We start from the raw sequence: 27,659 nt of genomic DNA on the forward strand, positions 1-27,659 counted from the left end.
ATTCATATGGGAGTGGAAAGGTCTGAGCCAGGTAGGGGAGCCTGTGCCTGTTTGGGAGGGAGATATCTGGCAGGTCCTAGCTGATCCCCCTATAGCCTGAGGGAAAGTCTTGTGGGGCCTCCAGCTCCAGCCCTTAGCCTGACACATGAAGAGGTCCCCACAGTGGGCGTAACTGAATGAGAAGCATAACTGAACAGGTGTTTAGGACAGACAGGTGGGTCTCAGCTGTTTGAGGCCTTGAGAATCAGCCAGATCGGGCGTAACACAGTAATAGGAAGGCCTGTCACCTGGGATTCAGCAGGCTAGCCCAGGAGCCCTACACCCTCCGCTGGCAGCAGTCTGAGAGCTATTAGTGTAGGAGTGGACCAGTGTTCTCCCCACATTTGGGAGGCCTCACATGCAACTGTCCCAGAATGAAGCCCTCCAGTACTTTAAGACCAGGAGAGACACTGTCTGTGGGAGTCTGCTTCAAAGCCAACAGAGGGGAGGGTTCAGGGAGGGAACCACCTGCTTAAAATCAGACACAGCCAGTGAGCACTGGAGCTGGGCGCATCTCTGAGTGACAGAGGGGTGGGGATTGTCTCAGGAGGGGCACACTGGGCAGGAGGCCTTTCCACCCTCTAAAACCCCTACCCCAGAGCTGCCTGGGGGCGGTCAGGCCATTTCCTTCACCTTCTGCTTTCCCGTATCTTTCCCCCAAATCCTGGCTGCCCAGCCTCTGGCCTCCCTAGGAAAGTAGACCCTAACCTCTGGGCACCCTCCTAGGCATGGCTTAGGTCCCCCAGCAGGGGGAGCTGCTGGAGCTGTATGATTTATAGAAGGTACCAAGGACCTCACCGCCCTTAGCCAAAGAGTGGCGGCCACACAGCCATGCCCATCCACCCCGGCCTGGACAAAGCCTGTCTGTTCAACGGAGCCAAGCCCACAGCAACCCACACAGAGCCACACAGCATTGTCACGGCGTCGCCGTCCTCCACCAGATGCCACCTGGGGTTAGTCTCTCCCCAGGACTGTCGGTGAAGCTGGCCCACTCTCACCGTCAGAGCTCAGTCCTCAAGGTCCAAGAGACAACCAAGAGAGGTCTTCTGGCCACACCCCAGCCTCGAGTGTACCCAGGGGCAGCCCCGTATTCACAAGTACACATCATGAACCTTTCCAAGGCCAACAGAGACCACAGAGAAGCAGCAGGTACAGAGCGCACTGGGTCGAACACCCCCTGGCTCACTCGACTTAACTCGGGCGGAGTATGCGCATGCACGTGACCCGAGCGGGCGGCTCCTCCGCGGAGAGCCAGCCCCGGCGTCCTCCCGGGCCCCGCCCCCGTCCCCACCCCCCCAATCCCGCGCGTGCGCGCCCCCTTACCCGAGCCGTGCCTCTGGCGCAGGAGGACCGCCTGGCCCAGTGGCGGTGACGCTGACGAAGCAGCAGCAGCAGCTGCGACAGTGGTGGTGGCTGTGTGGGCTGCAGAGGCGGCGGTGGCTTCGGGGACTTCAGGACCGAGGGCGGCGGGAGGGCTCCAGGGCGGCGGGCTCTTGTCGCCCTGGCGGGGCTCGGAGGTGGTGCGGCTCGCGGCGCCCGCGCTGTAGGCGTTGGCAGCGCTGGCGGCGCTGTGGCGACGCGGGCCGCTGCTCTGGATGTGCGACACAGCCTCGGCGGCCTGCATGTTGGGCGGCGCGAAGCGCGAGAGCACGCGCAGCAGCGCCTGGGCCTTGTGCTCCTGCGTGTCGTCGTCGCTGTAGTCAGACACGCGGCACTCGTACACGCCCTCGTCCTGCAGCCGCACGGCCGACAGCCGAAGCCGGTGTGAGATGTCGTTGCCCTGGACGCGCACGGTCTGCAAGAGAGGCGGGTTAGAGGCCGTGCCGGGCGGCCCCGAAACCTGCCCTCTGGTCAGCGCGGCGCCCCCACTCTTCCTGGACCCCACCATTGCGATCCAGCTTAACTTTCACCCCTTGTCTCCTCGGTGCTTGGACACGGGTCGCCTGCCCATTGTATTGTGTCCTCAGTTACGCATCATTTTAACCACACGCCCCATCTCGTGTCCTCTTAGCCCGCGCAAAACAACGCTTTGTGTCTTCCTGTAGTTTTCCCAAAGGAAATGGCAGAATCCATCCCTCCTTCTTCCCTCCTGAACCTTCAAGAAATCCCAGGTGGGCCTCCTATTCACTGGCACGTCCCTCATCCTTCCCGCGCTCCAACTGCCTCAGGGGCTCCGCACTTTCCCGCCCTACGTTCTCTTTAGAACTTGGAGGGCCTGAGTCATGTCCTACGGAAAGCCACTCTGTTCCTGATCTGCGCCCTTCACAGCTAATCCCCCCCCCCAGGGGGCTGGCGACGCTGAAGCTGCCATCAGACTTCCTGCTACTCTCTGCGAACCGCCTGGCCACGTGGTCGCCCGAAGCCCCCAGACAAAGCGCTCGTCCCCTGCGCCCTATTGGAGACTTGGGGAAGGGACCTCTCTGAGCGCAGCTCTCACGAAGCACCCAGGGGGCCTTCACCTCTAAACCGGGCCCTTAAACTTCCACGCTGTAGCTGGGAAAGCTTGTGCGCGTCCCCTGCCAGTCAGCAGCCCCTTGACCCGCCCCCCTCGCAGTCTACCACACCCAACACCCAGACCCGCAGCGGGGCCAGGAGAGGGCTGCAGCGAAGGGGCCGCCGGGGCGCGTGTGCCGGGCGGGGCGGGAAGCTGGAGCGCCGGTCGCGAGCAGCCGCGCGCTCCCGGAGCGAGGAGAAAGGCCTGAGGAGGGGAGGCGAGCAGGCGCGCGGTCCTACGAAGGAGTTTTACAGGTAAGCCACGAGCCCAGTTAGAGGATTCAGGCCTTGAACCCTCGATTTGCACAGAGAACCCGGGCCCGGCTACGGGCGACAGATGGCGCCCCGACACGCCAAGCAGCCGGCAAGGAGAGGCTGAGAGCTTGGCCCAGCGCTGCACGGCCGCCGCGGCTCTCTAAAGGGGCGGAGCGGGGATGCGGGGAGGGGGTGCGGGGGGAGGCTGCGGAGCGCGAGGCGGCCGGAAGGGGTCACCCGCCGCCCGCGCCGGCGCCACACTTACGCTGATTTTAGTTGCATCCTTATTTGTTACCTAAAATGCAAAGAGGGAGAAAGAGACGTCAGGCTCGCAGCCTTCAGGCTTCAGATCCGCCTTTAAGGCAAGGGGACCCTGCGCAGGAGGACTGGGGCTCCCCAAACCGCCCGGGGTGCCAGGGTTAGGGTACAAAGGGCGCCTGAATTTACAGGAGTTTACTCGGAAGGAAGGGGGGTTTGGAACTAGGATAGTGACCTGCCTAAGAAATGCCCTGGCACACACCTGCCGGCCCAAGAGGAGAGAGCGGACTGCATTAGGGTGGGAAGGAAGGCCCTTTCCTCCCTCCTCCCGAAGAACTCTCATTTCTTGCCTCATTCCTACAATTACTAACTTGGAGCCACGAAAAACTGGACGGAGGGGTCGGTTTGGACAGGACCCAGTGGGAGACATGAGCAGTAACTCTGGTGGGACCCTGGGGAGCGCCTGCCAGGGTTGTGTGTAAGGGAACATGGGTTATGAGGCAGCGTGGGCCTGTTTTCAGCTACAGGGAAGCTGCCCCTCTGTTCCTGTGAGAGCCAGAGGTGACCTGAACCCTGTACCCAGTTCTCTGCGGGCCTCGGGATGCAGCCTTGAGGAGCCCTGGGGACCCCCAAAGTGGCAGAGGGGACAGTCTAGTGGGACCAATCGGTCCCTCAGCACCCAGCACCCATTAGAAGCTGTGCTCACAGCCAGCAAGCAAGTAAGAGCAGGGGAACTGAACGAGGTGTGGCCTTTTAGGGGCGAGGTGTGAATGGAGTTCCGGGAGGAGGTGGGAGAAGGGAAACTGTCCATAGAATGGACAGGGTTTGGGGGTAACAGCCACGGACTTTAAAGGCGCTGTAAGGATGCAAGAGTGGAGGATGGGCTGCATGCACCACGCGGCGGCGCCCTGCGACCGTGAACCCAGCTGCCTGCCGCCTGGGGTAACCCTTGCAGCCCCGGCCGGAGCCCGGTGTGCGCCGGCACCGCGTGGGCGGCAGGTTACCTTGCTCCGGGCGCCCGGCACGCTGAGCGCCAGCTCGTGCAGCAGCTCCCGGGGCGGCTCCTTGAGATACCACCACTGAATCTCCAGCGAATACGAGGTGGCTCCGCTGGCCCGGAACGCGCAGGGCATTTCGATGTCGTCTCCCTCCCGTACTGTCACATCTTTGGGGACTTCAGTGAATGTAGCTGGGGGCGGCGGGGTGGGGAGGGAGAGAGAGAGAGGCGTGACCAGCTGCAGGGCAGGGGCCTGAAGCACCGCTTGGCGAAGCGGTCTGTACCCAGCTTGCTGGCCTTGTGCCGCCCTCCCCGCCGCCCTTCCTCCCCACCCCCCACCCCAGCCACTCCGTGGCCCAGGGCCGAGGCGCTAGCAAAGTTCGGTGGAGCAGCTGCAGGGCCGCAGCAGGGACCGGGGCCGCCGGCTGTAGCCTGCTTTCCTCTGGATCGGGCGGGGCGGTAGGGGCGGCTCATGCTTCTTACCCGCGCGGGGCCGAGGGCCAGAGCCGGCCTGGGGACGCCAACTCTCGCTCCCCGCAGCCTCATCTCCGCAGTCGGAGCCCTGGCCGGACTCCGAACGACTCCGGCGCGGGCGCCGCAGCTGCGGCGACCCTCCACTGCTCTCCTCCCCCAACCCCTCCGGGCCAGGGCTGCACCCCGGGATTGCTGGAGACCGCGGAGCCTCCCCCTTCTCTTCCTCCTCCGTGGAGGCCGGCGCAGGCTGGCTGCAGTGGCCCCCGAAGGACCCCCGAGCCCACCGCGGCAGTAGAGTTCCCGCGCTCACCGTCGGCCGCGAAGAGCAGCAGGGCGAGCAGCAGCAGAGGCGGCAGGTATCCGAGGGCACCGAGCCGGTTCCGCTGTTCCATCTCCCGCGGGGGGCGCGGCGGCGGCGGGGGCCCGAGCGCTGAGAGGCGGCGGCGGCAGCGTGGGCTCCGATCCGGCTCCGGCTCCGGCTAGGACGCCTCGGAGCCTGCCATGGCCCCGCACGGCGCCCCCTCCCCTGGCCGCCGGCGGCCGCCAATCAGCCCGGCTCCCTCGCCGGTTTGCCTGGCGCGGCTCCGGCGGGGGGCGCTACGTGGGGTGCGCGGGAGGCTACTGGCGATCCGTCAGTGCCTCCTTCTGTCCAGTGACCCCCGGACGATGGGGGTTCGCGTGTCAGTCTCTGCCCGGCGGGCCGGGCAGGGGCCGGGCCGCAGCGGGACCCATCCCTAGCAAAGGGAGTGCGCGCCTCGGAGCCACGAGCTTCTCCCTCCTGGTCTCCTCCTGGTTCCGCACCCGACTGCCACCTCCTTCGGCTCTCGCGGAGTTCTCCCGCCGCCACCCCCGTGGGTTTCTCCGCGGCTCCCTCCGCAAGGCGAGTGGGCGCTCAGCCGCGGCGCGCAGACCTGGCGTCCGACCCAGCGTGGCGTGGAGAGAGCGGATCCGGCGTGGCGGCCCCGGAGCCGGAGAGAGGCGGGGAGAGGGGGAGGGGAGAGGAGAGAGGGGGCGGTCAGTGGCTGGACGCCTCCGCAGCTGCATCACCCCCGCCCTCCTCTCTCCTGCCACGGCCCGCACGGCCCCCGCCCGGGAGAGCGCCCCCTCTCCCCGCGGGGGTCGCTCCCAGGACCACCATCTCTCCAGTTGGATCGCGCCGCCCCTCCCCGCACCAGCTTTGGTTGGGGGTCCTCCCACCCAAACTCTCCCTGGCATCTTCCCAGCCTCCATCGCTCAAGACGGCCGCTCATCCGGTTCCCCAGCGTGTTCCGTGGTCCTTTCTGCAGTTCCCAGCCCTTAACTCCTTACCCCAGTTTGGGTACTGAGCTGCACTGCTCTTTGGCCCAGGCCCGGACCATGGCGGGCGGGTGGCCCTGAAAAGGGCGGAACTCTGTGCCGGGCCGGGGACGAGGCTGGGTGACGGCGGCGATGCTGGGAGTCTGCGGTATGGGAGCAAAAAGTGAGCGCCCGCCCAGCGCCCTGCGAGCAGGTGCCTGAGGCGAGCGAGCCAGCGGCGGCCGTGAGTGACAGCAGAGGCAGAGGGTGGGGTGGGGAGCTCTGGGCACGACTCAGGGCCCGGGAGGTTTTCCGGGCGGGGGCGGAGTCCCTGCGTCTCCTCGCGCTCTTTGCTGGTGGCGGCCGCCTCTTTACTTGGTGCAAAGGGGGATCCCCGAGGCGGCCGCAGGTGGAGCTTGAGTCTACACGCCTCTGGAACCCACCCCTGTCCTGGCAGACCCTGCACCCCGGTACCTGCCCCAGCCTTCACCGGAGCCTGCTTCCGTCCAAACCCTCTGAGAAAGCGCAGCGTGGTCCCTGAACCTGGAGATGCACAAGTGGTTCAGACCCGTACATAGTACTAGGCGCGCCGAGCTGTGGGACTCTCCTCTTTCCCTTCCTGCGGGATTTTCCAGCCGGTGACATTCAGTATCTCTGTCCCTACCCCTGCGCCCCACCTCTGAGCTGAGGTTGGGGTAGGGCAGCGCGGTGGATTCACGTGTCTGCCTTCCCTGCTCACCAACCTCCCCAGGCATCGCCAGAGGGTTCCTGCGGAGCCGAGGAGCAGGAAACCGGGAGGGAAAATACTTTCCAGCAACCACTTGGCCCAGGTTTGTCGCCGACACAGCCTCAGAGAAGCCTGGTCCTCAAGTCCTCTTCACCAGGGGGGTGCAAGTGTCCCAGGGCAGCGCCCTCTTACCTACTACCCGTGGGTTTCAGTTTCTTTACATATGGAGAGGGTCGCTCAGGCTCCCTGGACAGCTGTTTCTCATTTATTAAGCCTTGTTTGCCTAGGTCCCCAGCTAGGAACGGGGAGAATGTGTAGGACCTTTTGCTTTCCTTGGAGTTCCTCTCTGGGAAGAACGCCAGCTCTGTCACTTCATCAGCCCTGGCCAGGAGCTTTTCCGTAAAAATTCCACCTGCCCTTAGAAACACCATTGCACCCCTTTGGATGTAAAACCCTGCAGGAGCCCATTGCTGTCTTCAACTTCTGAAGGGAGAGGGCAGACTTGCGCTGTGCCTCACAGACTCAGGACTGCTGTGGGATTCCAGGAGAGATTTCATTTGGCCAGCGATTCCTAGCAGGGTTCTGATGGCAGGAGCTAGCCCACTGTGCAGCCGCCTGGGGCAGGCAGCGGTGTCCTTTCCTGATACCAGCTCCAAGTAGAGGCTAATGCCCAGTGATCTGGGATGTGCAGGAGAGAATTCCTCCAACCATCAGGAGTTACAGCTTGGTTACTGTTGAGGTTCGTGGGCCTCCTGCACCCTGTGCCCCCTTGTGGGGTGAAGTGTTTCCTGCCTACTGACTGCATGAGCTGGTATTGTTAAGAAGAGTGATAGCATGTTTTCACGTGCTTCTCATGTGCTAGACATTGGTTACACACTTTTGCTTGCATTAACTCTTAGTGTGACAACTGAGATTTTTCTCACAGAAATTGGATCACTCTTGTGCTATGAAAACCTGGCGGTGGCTCTTGTTTCACTCAGTGTAAACACCAGTGGTCTTGCAGGGTCTGACAAAGTCAAATGATCGGTCTTGCCCCTCTGCCTCTGTTTCCTCCTTTTCCCTGGCTCACAGTCCTCTAGCCACACTTGTCTTTCCTACAGTGCAGCACGCTGGGCACGCTCCTACCCCAGGGCCCTTGCACCAGCTGCACCATCCGGCTGATTTTCTCCTCCCCTGAGATATTGCTTAGCTAACTCCCTGATGTTCTGGCTTTTGAAGCCACCTTCTCCTTGAGGTCCACTTGGACCATCCAGCCCTCCCAGGCCCTCAGCAGGCTTTCCTTTTCCTTTTCTCCCTTGCCCTAACCGCCTTCCAGCCATATGGTACAATATCCTTATTTAGCATGTTTCTTGTTCAAGATCTATAAAATGCTTTGCTTGCTTTGTTCCCCACTGTATCTCTAGATACACCTAGAACAGGGTCTAGCATAGGACATGAGCTCAGGAAATATTTGGAGTAAATGAAAGAGCTCATCTACTCCTGTAACAACTCTGAGGGGTGCACACTGTGATTTTGCATAATTTTTTTTTTTTTGCAGTTTTTGGCCAGGGCTGGGTTTGAACCCACCACCTCCGGTATATGGGGCCCGCGCCCTACTCCTTTGAGCCACAGGCACTGCCTGATTTTGCATAATTTTATGGATGAAGTGGCTGAAGCTCAGGGAGCTTATGGAATTTGCCCAAGGTCACACAGCTAGTAAGTAGCCAGGTGAAGCTTCAGCCCAGGTCTGTTTTATTTTGGGGTCCTAGATCCCAGCCAAAGTACCCAACTCTTTTCTCCTCCAGGCAAGACTCTGCTCCCCATACCTGGAGTTGGTGTAGAAAGCAAGGCCCCTGCCTTGACTGACAGCTGCCAGGAACAGCCTGAGATAAATGTGCAGTCTCTCCTTTGCCTGTTCAGCTCTGTCTTGAAAGCGTTTTTTCTACTTTCTGCCTCCCCCTGTAGGCTGTGAGACAGGGGCCAAATCTTTTCCCCTGTGTCTTTAACTTGCAGCTAGGCCTGACTCAGAGTTAGGGCACAATAAATACTGAGCTCGGAGCGCTGTTGGGAACACAGCCGCATTTTGTCCCCCCTTTGCTGGAGGTTTCCCGGTGGGCAGGGCAGTGACTTTTGTCTCTTTGACTTATGGCTTTATCTAGTTCAGTGATTTTCTTTTTCTTTCTTTCTTTCTTTTTTTTTTTTTTTTTGAGGCAGAGTCTCGCTATGTTGCCCTCAGTAGAGTGCTGTGATGTCACAGCTCACAGTAACTTCAATCTCTTAGACTTAAGCAATTCTATTGCCTCAGCCTCCCAAGTAGCTGGGACTATAGGCGCCTGCCTCAACACCCAGCTATTTTTTTTTTTTTTGTAAATGTCATTGTTGTTTTAGCTGACCCCAGCCAGATTCGAATCTGCCAGCCCCGGTGTATGTGGCTGGAGCCCTACGCACTGAGTTAGGGGCACCAAGCCTAGTTCAGTTTTTAACTGGTGTGCCATGAGAGAATCTTAGGTGTGCTGAAAAATTTTTTAAAGATCATTCATTAAATTATTTTCAAAAAAAGTTCAAAGCACAGTAAGTACAATCTTTTCTTTATTCTTTTTTGATTAACATAATTTATGTGTGCTGCAAAAGTTTAACTATAGGTTCAAGTGTGCTGTGAGATAAAAAAAAAAGTTGAGGCGGTGCCTGTGCTCAGTGAGTAGGGCGCTGGCCCCATATACCGAGGGTGGTGGGTTCAAACTCAGCCCCGGCCAAACTGCAACCAAAAAATAGCCGAACGTTGTGGCGGGCGCCTGTAGTCCCAGCTGCTTGGGAGGCTGAGGCAAGAGAATCGCGTAAGCTCAAGAGCTAGAGGTTGCTGTGAGTCCTGTGATGTCATGGCACTCTACCGAGGGCGGTGAAGTGAGACTGTCTCTACAAAAAAAAAAAAAATTAAGCTGAAGCCAGAGGACAGCCAATGCCTGGCTGGGAGCTGTTTCCTTCTCACTTTGTCCTCATGGGACGTGAGTAATCTCTGAGTTGGAGGCTCTACAGAGGGTGTCTACAGATGGAGCGTGAATGTTTCTTCTCCCAAAGGGAGAAGCTGGGCTTATCTCTGAGGACACAGCCATTCAGCCTGACCAACTGTGAGTTTCCCTCAGGCTCCTACAAAGATACTCTGTTTAGAATGAGTTTAGGTGTGTGAAGTGAAGCAGGTTTCCTGCTGATGGACGTGGGAGGGCATTTCACGACTATTCTGTTTCTAGTCCTATTTGCTCATCAGTGGATCCTGACAAGGTTGTCCCTTCCCTCCCTGAAATGCCGCTGTGTGAGAGACCTGGAGGCGAACCCACCTGTAAGGTTGCCAGTGGGCCTCGGTTTACCTGACCTGCCAACCCGGTTGGCTGTGCATGAGGCTTGCATTGGGAGCTGTTATTATCACACTGCGGGTTGGGGTGTACCACGCTCATCAATGCCATTTCGTGGATGGAATCACTGGACTCTCAGAGGCACTTTAAAAAGTGCCATTTAAAAAGCCTGCCCAGCCTCTCATGAAAGCTCCTTTAAATTATAGCCTTAAGTGAATGTTGTTCCTGGAACTCACTTTCAAAATTTATTTATTTTAATGCTCAGTTCCTCTTGGAGTTTGAATTTCTGTATTCTTATCTCGGCCGACCTTTCCTGTCCTCTCTCTACCGTATACAGCAACATCGATTTTGGGTAATGTATTTTGATTTTAAGATGCAGCCCATCCATAAACTTTGCTATCGATAATCCCAGCACACTCTGTGTACCTGACGGCTAACAGAAAAATATCAGATTTATAGGGGCTTTTATTACCGGCCAGTTTAGTCATTCACCTCCTGTCAGTGTCAGGGGAGAAAGGTCTGAAGTCTGGCTCAGAAAGGCTCCCCTCCAAGGGCACAGGTCAGGTCAGTGAGGGGCAGGGGCGTGGCCTTGTGTGTGCCCAGCTTGGTGGACAGGGACTGGATGATCCAGTGCCCCTAAGATGGAGTGGAAGAAAGTGGAATGGCTCACACTGGGATTCCTTTTTCCTTCTTCTGCCCCACCTCTGTGCCAGCTTAGACTGCCAGCTTCCAGGGGGAGGACAGCAGGGCTGCTGACAGTAAGTGAATGACTAAACTGGCCGGTAATAAAAGCCCCTATAAATCTGATATTTTCCGTTAGCCGTCAGGTACACAGAGTGTGCTGGGATTATCGATAGCAAAGTTTATGGATGGGCTGCATCTTAAAATCAAAATACATTACCCAAAATCAATGTTGCTGTATACGGTAGAGAGAGGACAGGAAAGGTCGGCCGAGATAAGAATACAGAAATTCAAACTCCAAGAGGAACTGAGCATTAAAATAAATAAATTTTGAAAGTGAGTTCCAGGAACAACATTCACGTAGGGCTGTAATTTAAGGGAGCTTTCATGAGAGGCGAGGCTGGGCAGGCTTTTTAAATGGCACTTTTTTTTTTTTTTTTTGTAGAGACAGTGTTTCACTTTATTGCCCTCAGTAGAGTGCCGTGGCCTCACACAGCTCACAGCAACCTCCAACTCCTGGGCTTAGGCAATTCTCCTGCCTCAGCCTCCCGAGTAGCTGGGACTACAGGCGCCCACCACAACGCCCGGCTATTTTTTTTGTTGTTGTTGCAGTTTGGCCGGGGCTGGGTTTGAACCCGCCACCCTTGGCATATGGGGCCGGCGCCCTGCTCACTGAGCCACAGCCGCCGCCCGGCACTTTTTAAAGTGCCTCTGAGAGGCCAGTGATTCCCTCTGCCCTCACCAGCCTCCAGGACCATCAGAGGGGTGGCCTGCCCCTGCTCGTGTGCACTGGGCAGAGCAGCTTGGCTTGTGGTCAGCTGGTCTTGGCCAGCAGCAGGGAGAGGACTCACAGCTTCCAGGCCCTGGGGTCTGGCTAGTCACTGCTGTGTCCGTGTCGTCACTCTGGGTCCCCAGAGCCTGGAGCTGTTTGTTTGCTTGTCAGAGGCAGGATTGATTGGGCTCCAGGAAATTCTAGAGAAAGGAATGATGCGGGAGGAGCTCCAGGCAGAGCCCACTTCACCTCAAACGTTTATTCAATAAATCCTGAGGACCTGACCATCCCTTTACACAGCACACAGCTCTGGGCACCAGTTTACAGTGTGTCTGGTGCTGGGGATACTGCAGTGAGCTAGATAAGGCTCCTGCCTGCACGGAGTCTGCACTGGAGCCCAGGAGTAGGCAGAGACAGCAGAAGCCCCAAAGAGGAAACAGCCCACCCATGCCTACACGTGCACACGCGCGCGCACACACACACACACACACACTTGCTCATATGCACACACATGCCCACACACATACACACTTGCCCACAGGCCCACATGCACACATGCACATACACACACTCGGTAATACTAGCTCTCAGGAAAGGTCTGGAGGGGTCACAAAGACCTGGGTGCTTTAGATTCAGCAGATGCAGAGCCATGGAGGGTCTGCTGGGAGGAGAGGGGCAGAGTATGGTGACTGAGGCACAGAGGGTGGTAATGCCAGGCAGGCAGGGCGAGGGCACCCGGGCCTTGTGGCCACAGTGAAGATCTCTGTGCTCAGAGGTGGTGCTGATGTGACCCTGGTCCTGGGGCTCAGAGCCTGACGGAGAAGCAGATGGACACACAGTAAGCCTGGCCCTAACAGGGGGTGTTTGGAGAGGCGAGAGGTGGCCCTCACCTGGAAAGCCTTCCTGAGCTCAGCTGTGAGTGCAGAGAACTCCCACAGGGTTGGAAGGGATGGGGTCAGGGTGTGCCAGAATCCCAAGTGAGTGGCTGCTGTGTGTGGGCAGCATGGGGACCATGCTGGGCTGAAGAGAGGACTCCAGGACAACATGATCATCAGCTGGAGTTGAGGGACAGGACAGGCTGGGGCTCTGGACTTGGTGATAAGGAGACCATCTGACCCTGATGGCAGCATGATGTGGCTGGGATGCTGGCAGTCCCATGGAGGGAGGGGCTGGGAACAGGAGCAAGGGGGTTGCCACGGACCCTTCCTTATGGGGACCCAGCTCCGAGGAGAGACCATTTACCAAGTCCTCATGTCTCTCCAGCCTTTGCTGTCCACCCCCTTGCCTTCAGAGCTGGCCCTGGCAAGCAGCCGCCCACTCACAACAGTGAAGATGTGAGGGTTTCTGGGTGCCCGAGTTCTGGGGGGACGGGAAGAGTGCCTTGCCCACCTCATGGTTCCTTGGCCCTCCTTAGGTGCTAAGCTCTGGATTTGGTTGGCAGATTCCAGACACCATCTCTGAGCGCCTCATGGCCTGAGCTGTGTGTCTGAGCAAAGCAAGGCAGAGCGGAGTAGCCTGGTGTCCGGGGCTCCCATGGCAGGTGGATAACGGCTCAGATCCCAGCCTTGCTTTGTCCTTTCTGAGCCTCAGTTTCCTCACCTAAGGGAAGGGTGTCCTGGCATAGCTGACTGCCCAGGGTGAATGGGGGGTTGATTTTGAGAGCTGATCGCTCAGTACCTGGGGTGCGGTCTACACCCTGGCTGGCTTTGGTGTGGTGAGGATGTAGTGGGGGCATTTCAGGGCACTGCCTGGGTGCTTGGGAGGGGAGACTCAGAACCCCTGACTGGATTTCATTATAGCCTGTGTGTTATTTAATCATTTGCCAAAATAAATCTTCCAGACCCATGGAGAGTTTTTTTTTTTTATTTTTAATATTCTCAATACACTTGGGGTTTTATTTCCCACTAGATCTATTAGTTTAATTTAGTAGAGGACAGACTGTATACTTAACCAAAAATTGCTTTGACATTATGGAGAATTAAGAGGCCGGGACCAGATGGATCTGGGTGGATCGATCTGTTTGAGATAAGCTCTGTTATTTCCCCATGCGCTTCCTTCACCTTAATGGTGAGGATGGTGATTAGAAAACACAGAGCTGGCCAGGGGGTCAGGGCTCTGGCTCCTATGCTTTCTCCAGACCCATGGCAAAGTCATCCCTTTTGACAGGTCGCTGTTTCGTGGTTCCAATGGAGATGCTTTGGGGGGCAGTGGCATCTGTGGGGGCCTTGTTCTCGGTGTAACTGACCAGCCTTCTGCAGAGTTGGCCTCCTGTCATCCCGAAACCAGCATGAGCACAGGGCCTCGGGCAACAGAGGCCTGTATACAGTGGTGCCTCTGGGGTCTCGGCTGTCTCTCCTCCACGTAGAGCCTTGCTTTTCTGCTCAGAGGGCTCTGGGCTCCCCTCCTCTCAGGGCTGCTGTGGGGGTAACGGGCTGACATCCAGGAAGAAGCTTTGTGCGTTGTTGCAGGGAAGATGGATGTCAGTGAGCCTGGTCCTGTGTCCCCTGAATTTCTGGATTCCAGGGACAGCTCTGGAGATGACAGTCATGCTCAAGGATGGCTCCAGATCCAGAATCTTAAGGTTCATTATCTCTCTGGGCCAACACCTAGAAGTGTCTGACCAGACAGGATCCTCAGGTGGGCCCAGGGCCAGCGGGAGGCCCTCAGGAGGCTCCCCTCCACACCCTAGTGGTGACTCTGAAGGGCGAGGGGAGGCTCTCACAGGCTGAGTGGCTCCTGCAGGTCTAGCGGAAGCCTCACCACCAAGCCTCACCTCTGCCCCTACGGCTGCTCCCCTGGGCTGGGGCACCTGGGGTTTAAACGCAGCAACCATCAGCCATGGAGCTCCACATGTGGGCTGGGGATGATGGCTCTGTCCCACTTCACAGTCCCCAGTCACCAGGTGGTCTGAGCTGTCACATCAGGCCTATCCACCTGGGTCTTCCAGTTGACTCCCACCCTCTGGACCCTGTCTCCCTGCAGAAGCCCTTCCTTAGGGTCCTGCCTTCTCTGTGGCCTCCTTGATTTTTGTTCCTATGCAGAGAGCAGCCCTTATGTCTGGCTTTGAGCCCCTATTCCGGGAAGGCCCAGACCTACTTTTATCACAGGTGAAGTACCATCAGGTGGTATCTCTGAGGCCAAGGCTGGGCTCAGCAGGAAAGCATGCTAAGTAGGGGTGTCTGCCATTGTTGTTGGCGGGGTGTCGGGGGAGGGAAACAGCAGGATTTGCTGCCTCTGGAGTGGCTTCTGGAGGGCTGGAGTACTGGATGGAGCTTTGGCCTCATGCCTACCCCTCAGGGCCAGCTCTCCGCGCACACTTGGGTCTGCGTCTGGAGTTGGTGGACTCCGGAGACTCACCATCCATGTGAGAGTCAGGGTACTCAGGGTGGTGGTCCGGGACCTGGCCTTGCTGTAGCCCGCTCCCCTGCTTCTGCCCAGTGGTGTCACCTAGAGAAAAAGATGCTTGCTCAGAGCCCTCCTAGGACAGTGGCTGTGCCTAGTTCATCCTCTTACCAGCTTGGATGCCTCACTGGCAGGAAGCTGAGAAGGCTGCATGGTGCCTGGTGAGTTGTCAGGCATGGGCACCTTCTCCCAAAGGACCCTCGGCCTGTCCCGGTCTCATCCTGGGTGGCGGCCCCTGCAGGGGGGCTGCAGTAGGTACAGGGTCAGGGTCAGACGACAGACACGAACTCAGGATTTAACATCCTCTTTGGTGTCAGAGCCTCATCAGATCTGGGCAGCCCTGGAGGTCAGTTTATCTGCCCAGCTGGAGAAGACACACTTGGGCAAAAACAGGGGCCTGAGGGACAGGGTGGTCACATGGGGGCTCCTGCCCTCTCCCGAGCAGGCCGGCGTGGCCATCTGGGCCTCTGCTCCCCTTGGTGCTGACGCCGAGGCCGGGGAGGAGCTCCCTGGAGCTGCGTGACCTTCACGCCTGACTTACCCCTCCGAGTTCCTCCTGCTGGTAGACTGGCAGCTGCCAGCACCGCTTGGTTTGTGAAATGTCAGTGGTTTAATATCAATTCTGGAGGTTTTATTGCCTTTTCCCCCATTTTCCGATGGGATTTTGATCCAATCAAGGCCGGTGTGGAGTGATGGTAGATTAGTGTTCCTGTCCGAAGTTGAGGAAAGGTCACAGTGCCTGGGGAGCCGGGGGCTGCACAGCCCTGTGCACAGGCGGCAGCCACGTCCCCTTCCCCCCAGAGCCCAGCATTGGGTAGACCTACGGCTGCTCCCCTGGGCTGGGGCACCTGGGGTTTAAACGCAGCAACCATCAGCCACAAAATGCCTCTGGTTTTATTTGCAGAATGTCTTTGATGCTTCAGACCTAACTTATTTTTTCACAGTAATTTTTTCAAACTGTCATCCCCCCCCCAAATCTACTGAATGAGGGTCTGTGTTTTGGGAGCACCGCAGTGCTGGACCTCACTGGCCTGTGCCCTGTCCTGACTTCGGCTGGGCTCCCTGCCTTCATAGTGAGTGGTAGACCCACTGTTCAGTGCTTTTCAGGATCGGGGTGCTTGCGAGCAGGGGAATGGGTGTGAGAATTGTTGTCAAGTTTGGAGCTGGTCCCATGCCACTTTAGAGAGGTGATATCCAGAGACTCAACTGAGCCTGGCAAGACTCTGGGGGCACTTGCTGAGTGAACGGCTGGCTTAGGGGCACTAGTGGAAGGCAGACCTACATGAGGGGGACCCTGGTGGGCTCAGGGGTCCTTCTTCTTTGCATTGAAAGGTTGGCTCCATGTGAATACAGCAGTGCCACGGGCCTGTACTGTGGCAAGAGGCACCGGGGGCGCAGCGTGCCTTCCAGAGCCCAGCTGCCTGGGAGGTGGACAGAGCAGGACCTGGGTGCCCCAGCTAAGGGAAGAGGGATGGGCACGGGAAGTAGGGCTGGGTGGTCTCTTATGGTAAGAGAGCCAGAGGCAGATCCTACCGAGGAAACCCAGAGGGTTGACACCTGCCTCCCTATCTCTGGGCTGTTCCTGGGCTGGAGACAATCTGGTGCAGACAACTCTCTACAAATGGACCCCCCAGGCTTCTGTCACTAACCCTTTCTTCCAGGAGCTGGAATCCCAGGGGTGTACTCTCAGGACACAGGCAAGGGGCACAGTGTGTATGCAGAGGTGTGTGTGTCTGGGGTAGGCAGCACCACCACATGTGGACGGGGTGCCTGGTGTGAGCGGACCACACAGGTGTGTGTGACGATGTGCATATGTGCAGATGGTATGTGTGCAGATGTGTGCGTGCACACGGAGTGTGCATGTGTATGTAGGCCGCTGTGTGTGCACAGATGGTGTGTGTGCATGCTAAGCTGCTGGCTGCCTCTCCCATGAAGGAGAACAGGAAACTCAGAACTCTGCTCTTGAAATTGGCCCTCTCCTCCCCTTTTCTCTCCCTGTCCCTATCCCCTCCCTGTCCCCTTCTTTCCTCCCTTCTTCTCCCCGCTCTCCTGTCTTTCCCCTCCCATCTTTCCTTCCCCTCCTCTCTTTCTAAGGGCATGTTTTTTCTTTTGGGATTATGAACCTGGGCCGACCTACCTCCCTGCCTCATTCCTCAGAGCAGTCCCTTGCCCTGCAGAGCTGGACTTGAGGGAAGGAGTGACCCCTCCCCTTCCACACCAGGCAGGGTCAGTGTGGCCAGAAAGACCTGCCCCCAGGCCTTGCCCTAGCTCAAAAGAGGGGCCAGCCTGCCTGAGCAGCCTGGGGGCTCCCTCCCCACCCCTGCTGCTGGGAAGGCTGCCTCCAAGATCTCCTTAGAGGCCAGGATTTGCAGGCCTACAGGGGCCAGGCAGACATGTAAAGGAGTAGAGGGGCAGGTCTGTGGGATGCTGGGGGGTGACAGGGTGGGCACTGCTCAACCCTGGCCCACTGCTGCCATGTAGAATGCAGGCCTGTGTGGCCAGATGTTCCAGTGTTTCAGATGAAGCTGGAGCACAGGTTTTTATGCACTAATTTTTTGTGTGTTGGTTTTACTGTCAAAATAAACCTTGCCGGGTCTGTGGGCTGGGTGTGGTCCCTGGGGGGGTCCAGGTCTGTTTAGCATGCTTGGGTCTCCAGACCTCTTCCTGCACCCCAGCTGTGACCCCTGGGCAGGACCCTAGAGGTGACACCCAGCCAGAGGGCCCTGGTGGGCTATGTTCTCGCCCTTTCTCTTCCTGGCCTTACTTGAAATCTCTGTGGTGACAGAGGGTTGGGGCCAGCTGTGGGGATGCTTGTGGACCTTGGGGTACCTATGTACTATGACTCCCATGGACTTTTCAGACTCACCTGACTTTTCCATCTATTTTGAGTTTGGGTGACGATATTAATCTCTGAATCTGGCTTTATTTTCTTTCCTGGGGTTCAAATTGCCTTCTTGCTTGTTTCGGACCCTGGAGCATTTGAGCCCAGAAATAGTCAAAGGTGGTGCTGGCTGTGAGGAAGGCGTGTATGGGGGGACACGCTCTGGAGTAGGGGACATGCGGCAGGTGCACCTCAGGCTTCCAGGTTCTCCTTTCACCCCCGTGGCAACCTGGTGCATCAGATACCTTCACAGACCAGGAGACCAAGCTCAATGCAGGAAGAAGCCGGAACTGGACCCAGTTTCTGCCCATAGGTCTCTGCACTGCCCACTTGGCCCTTGCTCTTGAGCTCGAGGATCCCAAAATGGGGAGGATGGAAGGCTTGTCTCATTCTCAGACCTTTCTTCAGAGGCCAACAGAGGGCCCTGCCCATCTGCCTCCCCTCCTCTCCCCAGCAAGACCTCCCAGATGCCTGGATAAGTGTGTCACCTCTGTGTTCCTTCCCCTGTCCACTGGCCTCTCAGCCTGGCTTCCACCTGCTCAGTCACTGAACAGAGCCACCTCAGTGTCCTCAAGTTTAAGGTGCACTCTCTGTCCTCACCTTGACCTTCTAGCCCAGGCAGCTCACTGGGCATGCTCTGTTTCCTGAAGTGCCCGTCCATTGTGACAAGGTCTCCTGGCTTCCCTGCAGCTGCTCTGCCCCACCACCCCCATCTCCTTGTGGACTCCTGGCTGGCTGCAGGCACTGCCAGGCCCCCAGTGTTGGGGCTCCCTGCAGCTGGGTGCCAGGCCTTCTTCTCTAGCCCTTTTTGGGCTTCTGTGTGGTGTTGTTAAGGAAGCTCATGATGCCCACACGCGGTACGTGGTTTTTCTTCCCAAGCCTGGCTCCGTCAAAGCCTTCTCTGCCAGGAGCCTGATTTTCCTGTCCCTGCGTAGTCCAGCAGGAGGGAGCCTTTCTCTCCCACACCCCGATGGCCCTTTGCTACAACCTTTAAGTTGTTTCTCAGATCCGTACTTTTCTCTACTGTCCCCATCAGCCCCCACCCCAGCCAGCCTCAGTCCCCTCTCCCAGAGCTCTGGCATCAGAGCTGCACCGTGTACGTTCAGAAGCTCGGTGCACAGTTGAGGGATGCTCCTTGTGCCAAAGGGTGGATCATTCTGGCCCTTTCCCCCAGGGCTGGAGACAGACAGCCTCTGAATTCTCTGCCTCTGTTGCTGCTGCACAATTCAACCCTGAGAGCTGTGTGGCCAGCCCAGGAGGACCAGTGGCCCCATCTGTTAAAGCATCCACGTGCTTCCTCCTCCTCCTCATCATCACAGTGCCATTTTTGAGTACCTACTGTGTACCTGGCAGAGAGTAGGTCTGTAGTGACTATGTCTTGAATCAATAAGTAAGTTACTATTACCATTTTCATCTTTCAGATGAAAAGTCCAAGTTCTAGAGCCGTTTAGTAACAAAATCAAAGGGCGCTATGACAGCCTGCAGTGGCGCTGAGGCTGAGCCAGTCCCACCAGCAGCGGAGGCTGCCAGTCAGAGCTGCCCAGGGTCCCAGCCACTCAGCGTGACCTGAACCTCCTCCGTCTTTGTTTCCTCTCTTAGCACCTCACGTGGTGGCTGTGTAGACGCAGCCACTGGGTTAGTCAGTGCAGACGCTGGTGAGCAACTGGGTAATTATTTCCAAAAATATTGACTCCTAATGGGAAGAAACGCTTCTTCATGCCACCCGTCAGCAGAAAATTGCCTTTGGTATTAACATTTCATCAACCGCATAATGTGAATTGATGTAAATGCATAATTAGAAATAATAACCTGGGAAAATCCACTCTTACTTATAAAATTGGGCTTGTTAAATTAAAACGGGAGATAACGACTTCTTATCTACTGTTAAAACATGTCTGAGGCTTTGCCTGCTCTGCCTGACAGAGGCCCTGCGTCCCGTCCTGTCAGGGGTGCAGAAACAGCTCTGTGGGGTGAACCCGGGAAGGGGGCTGTCCTCAGAGGAGGCACAGAGGCCACCTGTCCTAAAGGTGGCTTGGAAGGAGCATGAATGGTCCTCTCCAACTTGTTCTAATCAGCACACAGCAGACATCAGTCCCTGAGGACAGAAGAGTGAGGGATAGTTTTCCCAGCCTTTGTTCTTTCATGGAATGGGGGTCAGCCCTCTCGCTCACCTGCGTCCCGGGGATGTTGTGAGATTTCCTGTGTGGAGACACACACGTCCCTCCCTGGTTCTCACTGGGCCAGGGTGGCGGGCTACATTGCCACACTACAAATGTGGAAACAGGACCCCAACCTTGTCAATTAAGACACTTGGGCTCCTGACCACGGGGACAGGCCCAGGGGTGCAGGGGGTCCCGGCTGGACCTACAAGCCTCATAATGAGGGGTCTGGCTGGAGTCGCCGGGAAGGCAGCACTCCTTGGACTCCAGAGGACAGGCGGTGAGAACACCTGAGGAGCTTCACACTGGGGAGAAACCAGAGCAGAGACACAGACCAGGGACTCCTAAAGTGCTGTCTGGGTCCCAGTACAGCCGCTCCCTGTCCCCCTCCATTCCGTGGCTGTTCCTACCTCCTTTTTTCATTTTCACACTCTGTTCGGACTTCACCTCTCTGTCCTTACTACTAAGAGAGTCCTGGCAGTGGCTGTCAGGTCTTTATCCTCCATTAAAAGCCACTCATTAAATAGCAGCCATGGCCATTCCTTTTTTTTTTTTTTTTTTTTGTAGAGACAGAGTCTCACTTTATGGCCCTGGGTAGAGTGCCGTGGCCTCACTCAGCTCACAGCAACCTCCAACTCCTGGACCCAAGCGATTCTCTTGCCTCAGCCTCCCGAGTAGCTGGGACTACAGGCGCCCGCCACAACGCCCGGCTATTTTTTGGTTGCAGTTTGGCCGGGGCCGGGTTTGAACCCGCCACCCTCTGTATATGGGGCCAGCGCCCTATGGACTGAGCCACAGGCACCGCCCAGCCATGGCCATTCTTAATGAGGTTCATTCTTAATGAACCCCTGCCCCTCCTTCTAGAAGCTCTCACTGACCTGCGTCTGGCTCAGCCTCCAGCCCTGTTGTCAGCCCTGTTGGCAGCTGTCTGTCCCTCCCCCCCGAAGGTGTGGTGTGGCCCCAGGTGCCCTGAAGGGCCTGGAGCTCAGGAGCTGAGCTCTCTCTGCCCAGCCCTTGAGCCTGTACACACGTATGTACAGTACACACAGGTATGGAGGTTGGTGGATTTCTTACTAACAAAGAATGAAGTGTCTGATTGATGGCAGACACCTCAGGGAGGGGACACGCTACAGAGACCCTTCTTGGATGATTGTCTGTGCCGTGAGTGTTCAGAGCTGGGTTCTGTGATGACGTGTTTAGGTCCACCCCAGGGCTTCCTCCTGGGTGACTTCTTGGGGCCTTGGGGGCTGCACACAGTTTCCCGGGCCAGGCAGGGCACGCTGGGTGCTGGCATACTGTCCAAGCAGGGGGCCCAGCGGCACTGCCTGGCCCCTCGTCCTGTCCCCTGTGTCCTGCTTCCTCCTTCATGTAGGGATCCTGACCTTTCAAGGAAACAACTCTTCTTGAAGCCGCTTCTCTGCTAGGATGTAGGGAAAGTCTCCAACCCTCTCTTTTTTGAGTGAGAAACCTGAGGCCAGACAAGGTCACACCAGGGTCATAACCAGAGGCCAGGCCTCAGAGCCCCCGGCCAGTGTCAAGCCTGTGGCATCCAGACAAGCCTGGGGGGCTGGCTCAGGACCCATCTCTGCCTTCCCCTTCCTGGCCCCACCTGACCCACCCCAGGGCACAGAGGGGCCCTGGGAAGGGGTGTTCACAGGGGTGCCTGGGCCTCCCCGGCCCCTTCCCTCCTCATCTCTCTCTCCCCAAGGACATAGGTTCCCTTTTCATGTGGGAAGAAAGCTGCCCACTTGTCTCCAGGAACAGCTGGGCCTGGTCCCCTCAGCTGGGGCTCGGTGCCTGCCATGGCCACACAATCCCGGCTGTGTCTTGGGGGCCGCGGGGCTCACAGAAGCACCTTGGCTCAGGCCCAGGAGCTGCAGGGGGCCTTGGGTGGCTGGGTGGCTGGGGCCCTTGGGGAGACCACGTCTGCAGGCCTCCTGCTTCCCTTTGCCCCTGGAGCCTGTACTCGCAGAGGGGAGGGATGCTGAGGCTGTCTGAGGAGCCGGGCCTGGCCCTTTTTCACTGGCTTCCTTGCCCTCAGGGTACGATGCTCCTGCAGATGTCCTGCCCTCCTGTGGTTCCAGGGCTCTGCCATGGGATGGGAAGGGGGAAATGGTGAGAGAGAGAGCTGAGTCCAGGCGGTCCCTATCCAGGCCGCAGGGGTGGTCTGTTTCTAGCTCTCCTGCTTTCCGCTCCACAAAGCTGGGCAGCTCCTCCCACTGTGCTGTCACCAGGAGCAGAGCCTAAACACACTATTCAGGGTCCCCTCTCCGGTACCACCCATCCCAGCCTCACCTTCCTCTGTGGGGCAGCCCTGTGCTCTGACCCCAGCATCCTCACTGACAATCATTGCCCACAGACGGAGAGTTTGTCCTCCTGGGTGCTCTGTCAGTGCCGCTCAGTACAGCAAACTGGGGAGCAAGTGCTGTGGGGTCCTCATTATGCAGATGCAGAAGTGAGGCTCAGCATGGTCCGGTAACTTGCCCAAGGCCACACAGCTGGTAACCGGGATCTTGACTCCCAAGCTTGTGCTGCTTGGAATTTAGTTTTTACATTTTATTCACACAGCCACCATGCATTGAGCTATTACCCTGTGCCTGTCAATTTCTTACATTTTAGAAGGGGACATGGATGATACACATGTGAATAGAAAGGAAGGAAAATTCCTTCAGACAGGGCTGCTTTCCACTTAGAAAGTTGAAAGGGGAGTGCTTTGACTGTGATGGGTATGCTTTAGCACTGAGGTATGGGAAGGGGGCTCCAAGGATCTGGGATCTGGAGGACAAGGTGGGGAACGCTCAAGACAGGGGGGAGCTAGGTGCAGCCCTGGGGTGCAGGTGAGCCACGTGTGCCAGCAGAATGGTGAGCGCCGGGCGTGGGTCTGGGTGTGGGGGCCTACCAGGGGATGCATAAACATTCCAGAATGAGCTGGATGATGCCAGGAATGAGCATCTGTGTAGCTTTGTGTCACTAGACTCAGCTTTCTTGTTTGGGTGTTGAATGCTCAAAAGATCCTGCTACCCAGGTACTAAAACTGGAGAGGAGTCTGAGGACAGGCAGACAGCTCTACGTAAGCTGCTGGACGGTGTTCATAGGAAGAGGGTCGACCTCCTCGTGTGGCCCTGGATGGGACTGATGTCAGGGTGGGACCCACATGTGGGAGTGTTTAGCAGTCACGGATATCCAGTGATCAGGAGGAGCACCCTGAGAGGCGGTCAGCTGCCCATCACTGGCAGAGTCTAAGGGAGCTATGCACAAGGGTTACAGTTGGGTGGAACAGCCGATCCTAGGGACAGTGCAGAGGAAACTGGCTATGGAAGGGGGTCAGACAGGCTGACACTAGGGTCTCTTAGGGGTCTCTGAGATGCCTGAGTGTGGGAGGACATCAGGACTGGAGGAAGGGTGCGTGCCCTGTGTGGACCTGGGCCTCTGGGTGCTTGGGTCAGATTGTGAAGTTGGCTCCGAGCTCTGGGCTGGAGTGTGCCCGATGCTTCATAAATATTGTAGCTTGATTGATTTCATCCTGGCCTAAAGGGAAGTGAAGGGAAGATTTCTTGATCTGAGAAGACCAAATTAGGAACAGATGTCTTTTCAAGCTATTAATAGGTGGTTGGGGAACAATGGCGCTTATTTTTAAAGGAGCCCTCAGTGGCAGGTTGCTGCTGTCCATTTGAATGTTTGTGTTGGAACATTTCACATTCTTGGCCATGGAGAGTCACTGGGGGGAACAACCAGGCCTCCCCGGTGCTCCATTCAGGTCACGATCCAACGAGTCAGATGTAACCTCTTCCTCCAAACTGTTCTGTCTCTGGCTCCAGAACACCACGAGATTCTGATGAAGGAAGCAGAGAGGGCTGTTTCCAACTGCCCAAGTCATCTTCTTATTGTGCCTTCCCCAGCTCCCCTGTGACCCTGGAAAGCTGCACCCCCAGGTTGGCTGGTCACAGGTACAGCTGTCCCCAAATAGAACCTCTCCCCTGGCCTGGGTACACACCAGGGTCAGCCTACCGTGGTGAATCCAGTCAGACGTCTCCTGTCTGCACCATAATCGACTTTCTTTACAGGAACACATTAAGGCAAAATGTTGGGGAGTTTTAACAACGAAAGCTATTTTCCTCACTGGTATTATTTTTGATGAGCTAAGTGGTGTTAGTTTTTAAATTGCAATGGAGAGAGCGCACACACACACACACACAGAGTGATCAACAATTTTATTTCCCAACCACTGTGGTCGTGCATAATGGTAACCCCATGAAGAGCCTCCATGGTGGTTTATGTTCATTTGACTAAAAGCCCAGTCTCTGACTAAAAGCCCAGCCCAGTGACCTGCAGGGCATCCACGGGGCATCTGGCCCACTCAGGCAGGTGACTATGTGTGTGTTCCTCTCAGGCCAAGGCTTTGAGGGCCTTGCTTAGAGTCACAGGGACACCTCTGCCCCGCCACCCCCTCTCGACCACCCACCAGCTTCTCTGAAGTTTGGGCTGAAGCCAGGAAAACACCCTGTACTGGGCAGCTCTTGCCAGGAAAAGGGTCTCGGACAGAGATGGTCCCTGAATGTGCAGCGAGGTCGTGGTCCTGTGTATGGGCATCGTGGTCCTGTGTATGGGCACTCTTCACTCTGCTCCAGGGCTATCTTTGTTCTGAACCCACAACATCTCCCCTCTTTGGGGAGATAGCTCCCCTCACTCACCGTGGAGCTACCAGGGGTGGGGGTGGCACTGATGCCAATGGAGGGGTATGTGACCCAGGACAACAAATTGCAGGAATTTTTACTTTGGAACCAAGGGAAGGCTCCACCTGAGCCTTCATTCCTTAGGAAGGCTGGGAACTTGCAAGCTGGGAGCTGCCGCCGTGCCAGCCTCACTGAGGAGATAGGTCTGCAAGAATATTGCTGATCCCCAGGAGGGCAGAGGTGAGAGGTAGAGAGAGATTCCTGATGATCCCAGCTACCTGCAGGACTGCCTTCCTGAGGTTTGGCTTTTGAACCCACAGCTCCTCCCTCTTGCCTGACCTGGTGTGGGCTGTGTTGTCACCAAGGGTCCTGACAGTCATGCCCACATCATCAAGACGGTTTTGTCCAGCCACTGAGGCCCCTTGCTCCTTGTAACCCTAATGACTGGCTACAGTGGCATGCAGCCCATCCTTTAGCAGATCTGCTCCAGTTCAGCCATTCAGCAAATGTCACCTGTCGACAGCATGCACCGAGGCAGTCACTTGTGCACAAGAGACTGAGGTGGTCCTCAGGGGGACCAGGCTGATGAGAGAATGGGAGGGACGAGCCACAGCCCCCTTCAACTGAGGTCATTGGAGGAAGTGGCGTGGTGGAGAGCTGCCGGCACCCTTACCACACCGTGGAGCCCACCAGCACTGCCTGGGAGGAAAGAGCCTGATCTGGGCAGAGAGAGCAGGCTGGGATGAGGGGTGTTGCTCAGCATTCACACCCAGGGAAGCTGGAGGGCACAGAGCTGCCTCAGATGCAACTGGGGTGGTTTGTAGCAAAGAACACAGTGTGAAAACAGCCCATGACCCCGAATTCTCCAGATTTAAAATCTGTCCCTTCCGACTGGGTGTGGTGGCTCACACCTGTAATCCCAGCATTCTGGGAGGCTGAGGCAGGTGGATTGCTTGAGCTCAGGAGTTCAAGACAAGACTGAGCAAGAGCGAGACCCCATCTAAAACACAGAAAAACTATTTTTAGTGGTGGTGCATGCCCATAGTCGCAGCTCCTTGGGAGGCTGAGACAGGAGGCTCTCTTGAGTCCAAGAATATGATGTTGCTGTCAGCTGTGATAATACCACAGCATTCTACCCAGGGTGACAGAGGGAGATTCTGTCTTGAAAAAAATAAAAATACAAAAATAAAATCTGTCCCATCCTCCTCATTCACTCACACCTTCCCATCAGACCTTATGTCTTGATCAGGGCCTGGGGAATGGGGTTACCATAGAAACAAGATGCATTTGAGTGCCTAATGCCAGGCAGCTTGGAGGCTCTGCACTCGGAGGCTCGGAGGCCCTTGGGATGCCAGAACTGGGTGGCCACGTCTGCAGGAAATCAGCAGTGCCCGGGCTCTGCTCTGTGCTCCCCAGGGAGCCTTCTGAGGGCTGACTCAGCAATCACCTCACATCCTAAAGCCTGGACATCTGGACCTGCCTTGGCCCAAGTTGCTGTTTGCCTTGTGCATCTGTGATGCCTCAGTTTCCTTCCTAACGGTGACCCCAGAGCCAGTGTGCCCACTGAGCCAGGCTACCAAGAATCCTTGGCCTCCAAGCACACTTAGAGCTGTCTCATCCAGGCCTCTGCTGTGGGATGGGAGAACGGTTCTGGGAGAATGGGAATTGATGTCAACCGGCCTTGCCAGCCGACCTCTTGCTGAGCTCCACGTCTCCGAGGAAGTCCCCCTGCTATCTGACCACATGGTCACCCTGCTGCTGCATGTGATGAATGTTGGACAAATTTGTGTTTGGGTTGAGGGTTTTAAAGAAGGAAGAATCTTTCAGAAACCTCACTGATATTTTATTTTATTTATTTTATTTTATTATTATTATTTGCAGTTTTTGGCTGGGGCTGGGTTTGAACCTGCCAACTTTGGCGTATGGGGCCAGCGCCCTACTCCTTTGAGCCACAGGCGCTGCCCTACTTATTTTTTTAGAAATCATAGCTGTGTACATGAATGCATTTATGGGGTACAATGTGCTAGTTTACATACAATTTGAAATACTTACAACAAACTAATAGCCAGAGGAGGATTTTTCTTGACCAGAAACTTCCTGCTCCAATCTCTCTTCCTCTCTGGGGGCGGGGGGCGGCTATTGCTCTTGAATCTGCTGCGTCAGGCTCCTCTGATGTCTGGAATCTCCAGCAGTTTCCTGGAGACAGATGGCATTGATTTTTGCATTTGTTCCACAATGCCTGTCTCTCACAAAATATTAACATCAGCTATTGAAAACATCAGAAACTGTTTGATCTGTGACTTTAAAAAAATATTGGCTTGCCTATTAGGCATGGGAACAGTTTTAAAGAATGGACTATTTTTCAAGCATTTGGTGAGTTTTGGAGAATCATCAAATCGCTGCTCCTTTTTGTGTGTGGTCATATTGCCTCATTTGCTCCTGTATTTTGGACAATTTTGTGGAGTTTAGTGACTTTAGTGGGAGAGGGAAAGAGTGACCAGCCTCACGTTCATGGTATGGTGGGGAAAGGGCTGGGCCCGGCGTCCGTGGGGGCGGCTGTGCTGTGGGGCTCTGTGACCTTGGCTGGTTGTTTTCCCTTCGTCGGGCCTCCATTTCTCCACTGTCAGATGGGGAGCACAATCCCTCTCTTTTCCGCATCTGGGGGGTCGGTGGGAGGGTTGTGAGTGCCTGGATGCTCAACTTAACTGCTCTCCAAGGGAAGACCTGGCTAGCATAGAGAGTCAGCTGGACTTACTGACCCTGGGCACCTGAACGGCCATCCGAGTCATGCACGTACCTGTACAAGACAAGGGGGTCCCCAGGACCTACTGAGGTCTCACAGAGCCTCAGGGCTGGTTACTGTGGAGGAGGGGGCTGGCTTATTTGCATAGGACCCCTAGCTCTCAGCCCCCTGAGTTGTTGTGCCCAGGTCTGGCTGGAGCAGTGGCTCCTAGATTCCAATACAATGGTTTATGATAGCTGCACATGAGGACTGTCTGGCAAAGCTCACTACCGAACGTGACAGTTGTGCACTAGGATGAGTCCAGGTACGGAGTGGGCCAAGGAGAGGAGGGGGTGCTTCCCCACAAGACCGCACTGCACTTCCTGCATCAGTTCTGCTCAGGGAAACCTGGAAATGCCATGCCTGCTGCAGACACTTGAAGAAATCAGCTTGGACAGGAGACGTTTAGTGCTGGTTAGGAGGTCAGCCGGTTGCAACTGGCAGGAACTGCCCAAGGCTGTGAGT

At 56.6% G+C, this 27,659-nt stretch overlaps 2 protein-coding genes across 2 annotated transcripts in view; both read right to left on the bottom strand.

Moving 5' to 3' along the window:
- Positions 1-5,131, bottom strand: part of VSTM2B (V-set and transmembrane domain containing 2B) — a 30,708-nt gene extending 25,577 nt beyond the window's left edge. The window contains exons 1-3 of the mRNA XM_053605206.1: positions 4,827-5,131; positions 4,050-4,234; positions 1,363-1,834 (exon numbers count right to left, since the gene is read on the bottom strand). Of these exons, the coding sequence (XP_053461181.1) occupies positions 1,363-1,834; positions 4,050-4,234; positions 4,827-4,908 (739 nt within the window). The 5' untranslated portion in view covers positions 4,909-5,131. The remainder of the gene's footprint in view (positions 1-1,362; positions 1,835-4,049; positions 4,235-4,826) is intronic.
- A 2-nt stretch (positions 5,132-5,133) lies between these two features.
- Positions 5,134-6,949, bottom strand: LOC128596630 (uncharacterized). The gene is made up of 4 exons (XM_053606191.1): positions 6,711-6,949; positions 6,456-6,559; positions 5,825-6,334; positions 5,134-5,427 (listed from the first exon to the last, which is right to left on the bottom strand). Exons 1-4 carry the CDS (start codon positions 6,947-6,949, stop codon positions 5,198-5,200), a joined length of 1,083 nt encoding a protein of 360 aa, XP_053462166.1. The 3' UTR covers positions 5,134-5,197.
- Between the last annotated feature and the right edge of the window lie 20,710 nt (positions 6,950-27,659).

This window comes from Nycticebus coucang, chromosome 10, assembly GCF_027406575.1.
Source record: "Nycticebus coucang isolate mNycCou1 chromosome 10, mNycCou1.pri, whole genome shotgun sequence".
NCBI lineage: Eukaryota > Metazoa > Chordata > Mammalia > Primates > Lorisidae > Nycticebus > Nycticebus coucang.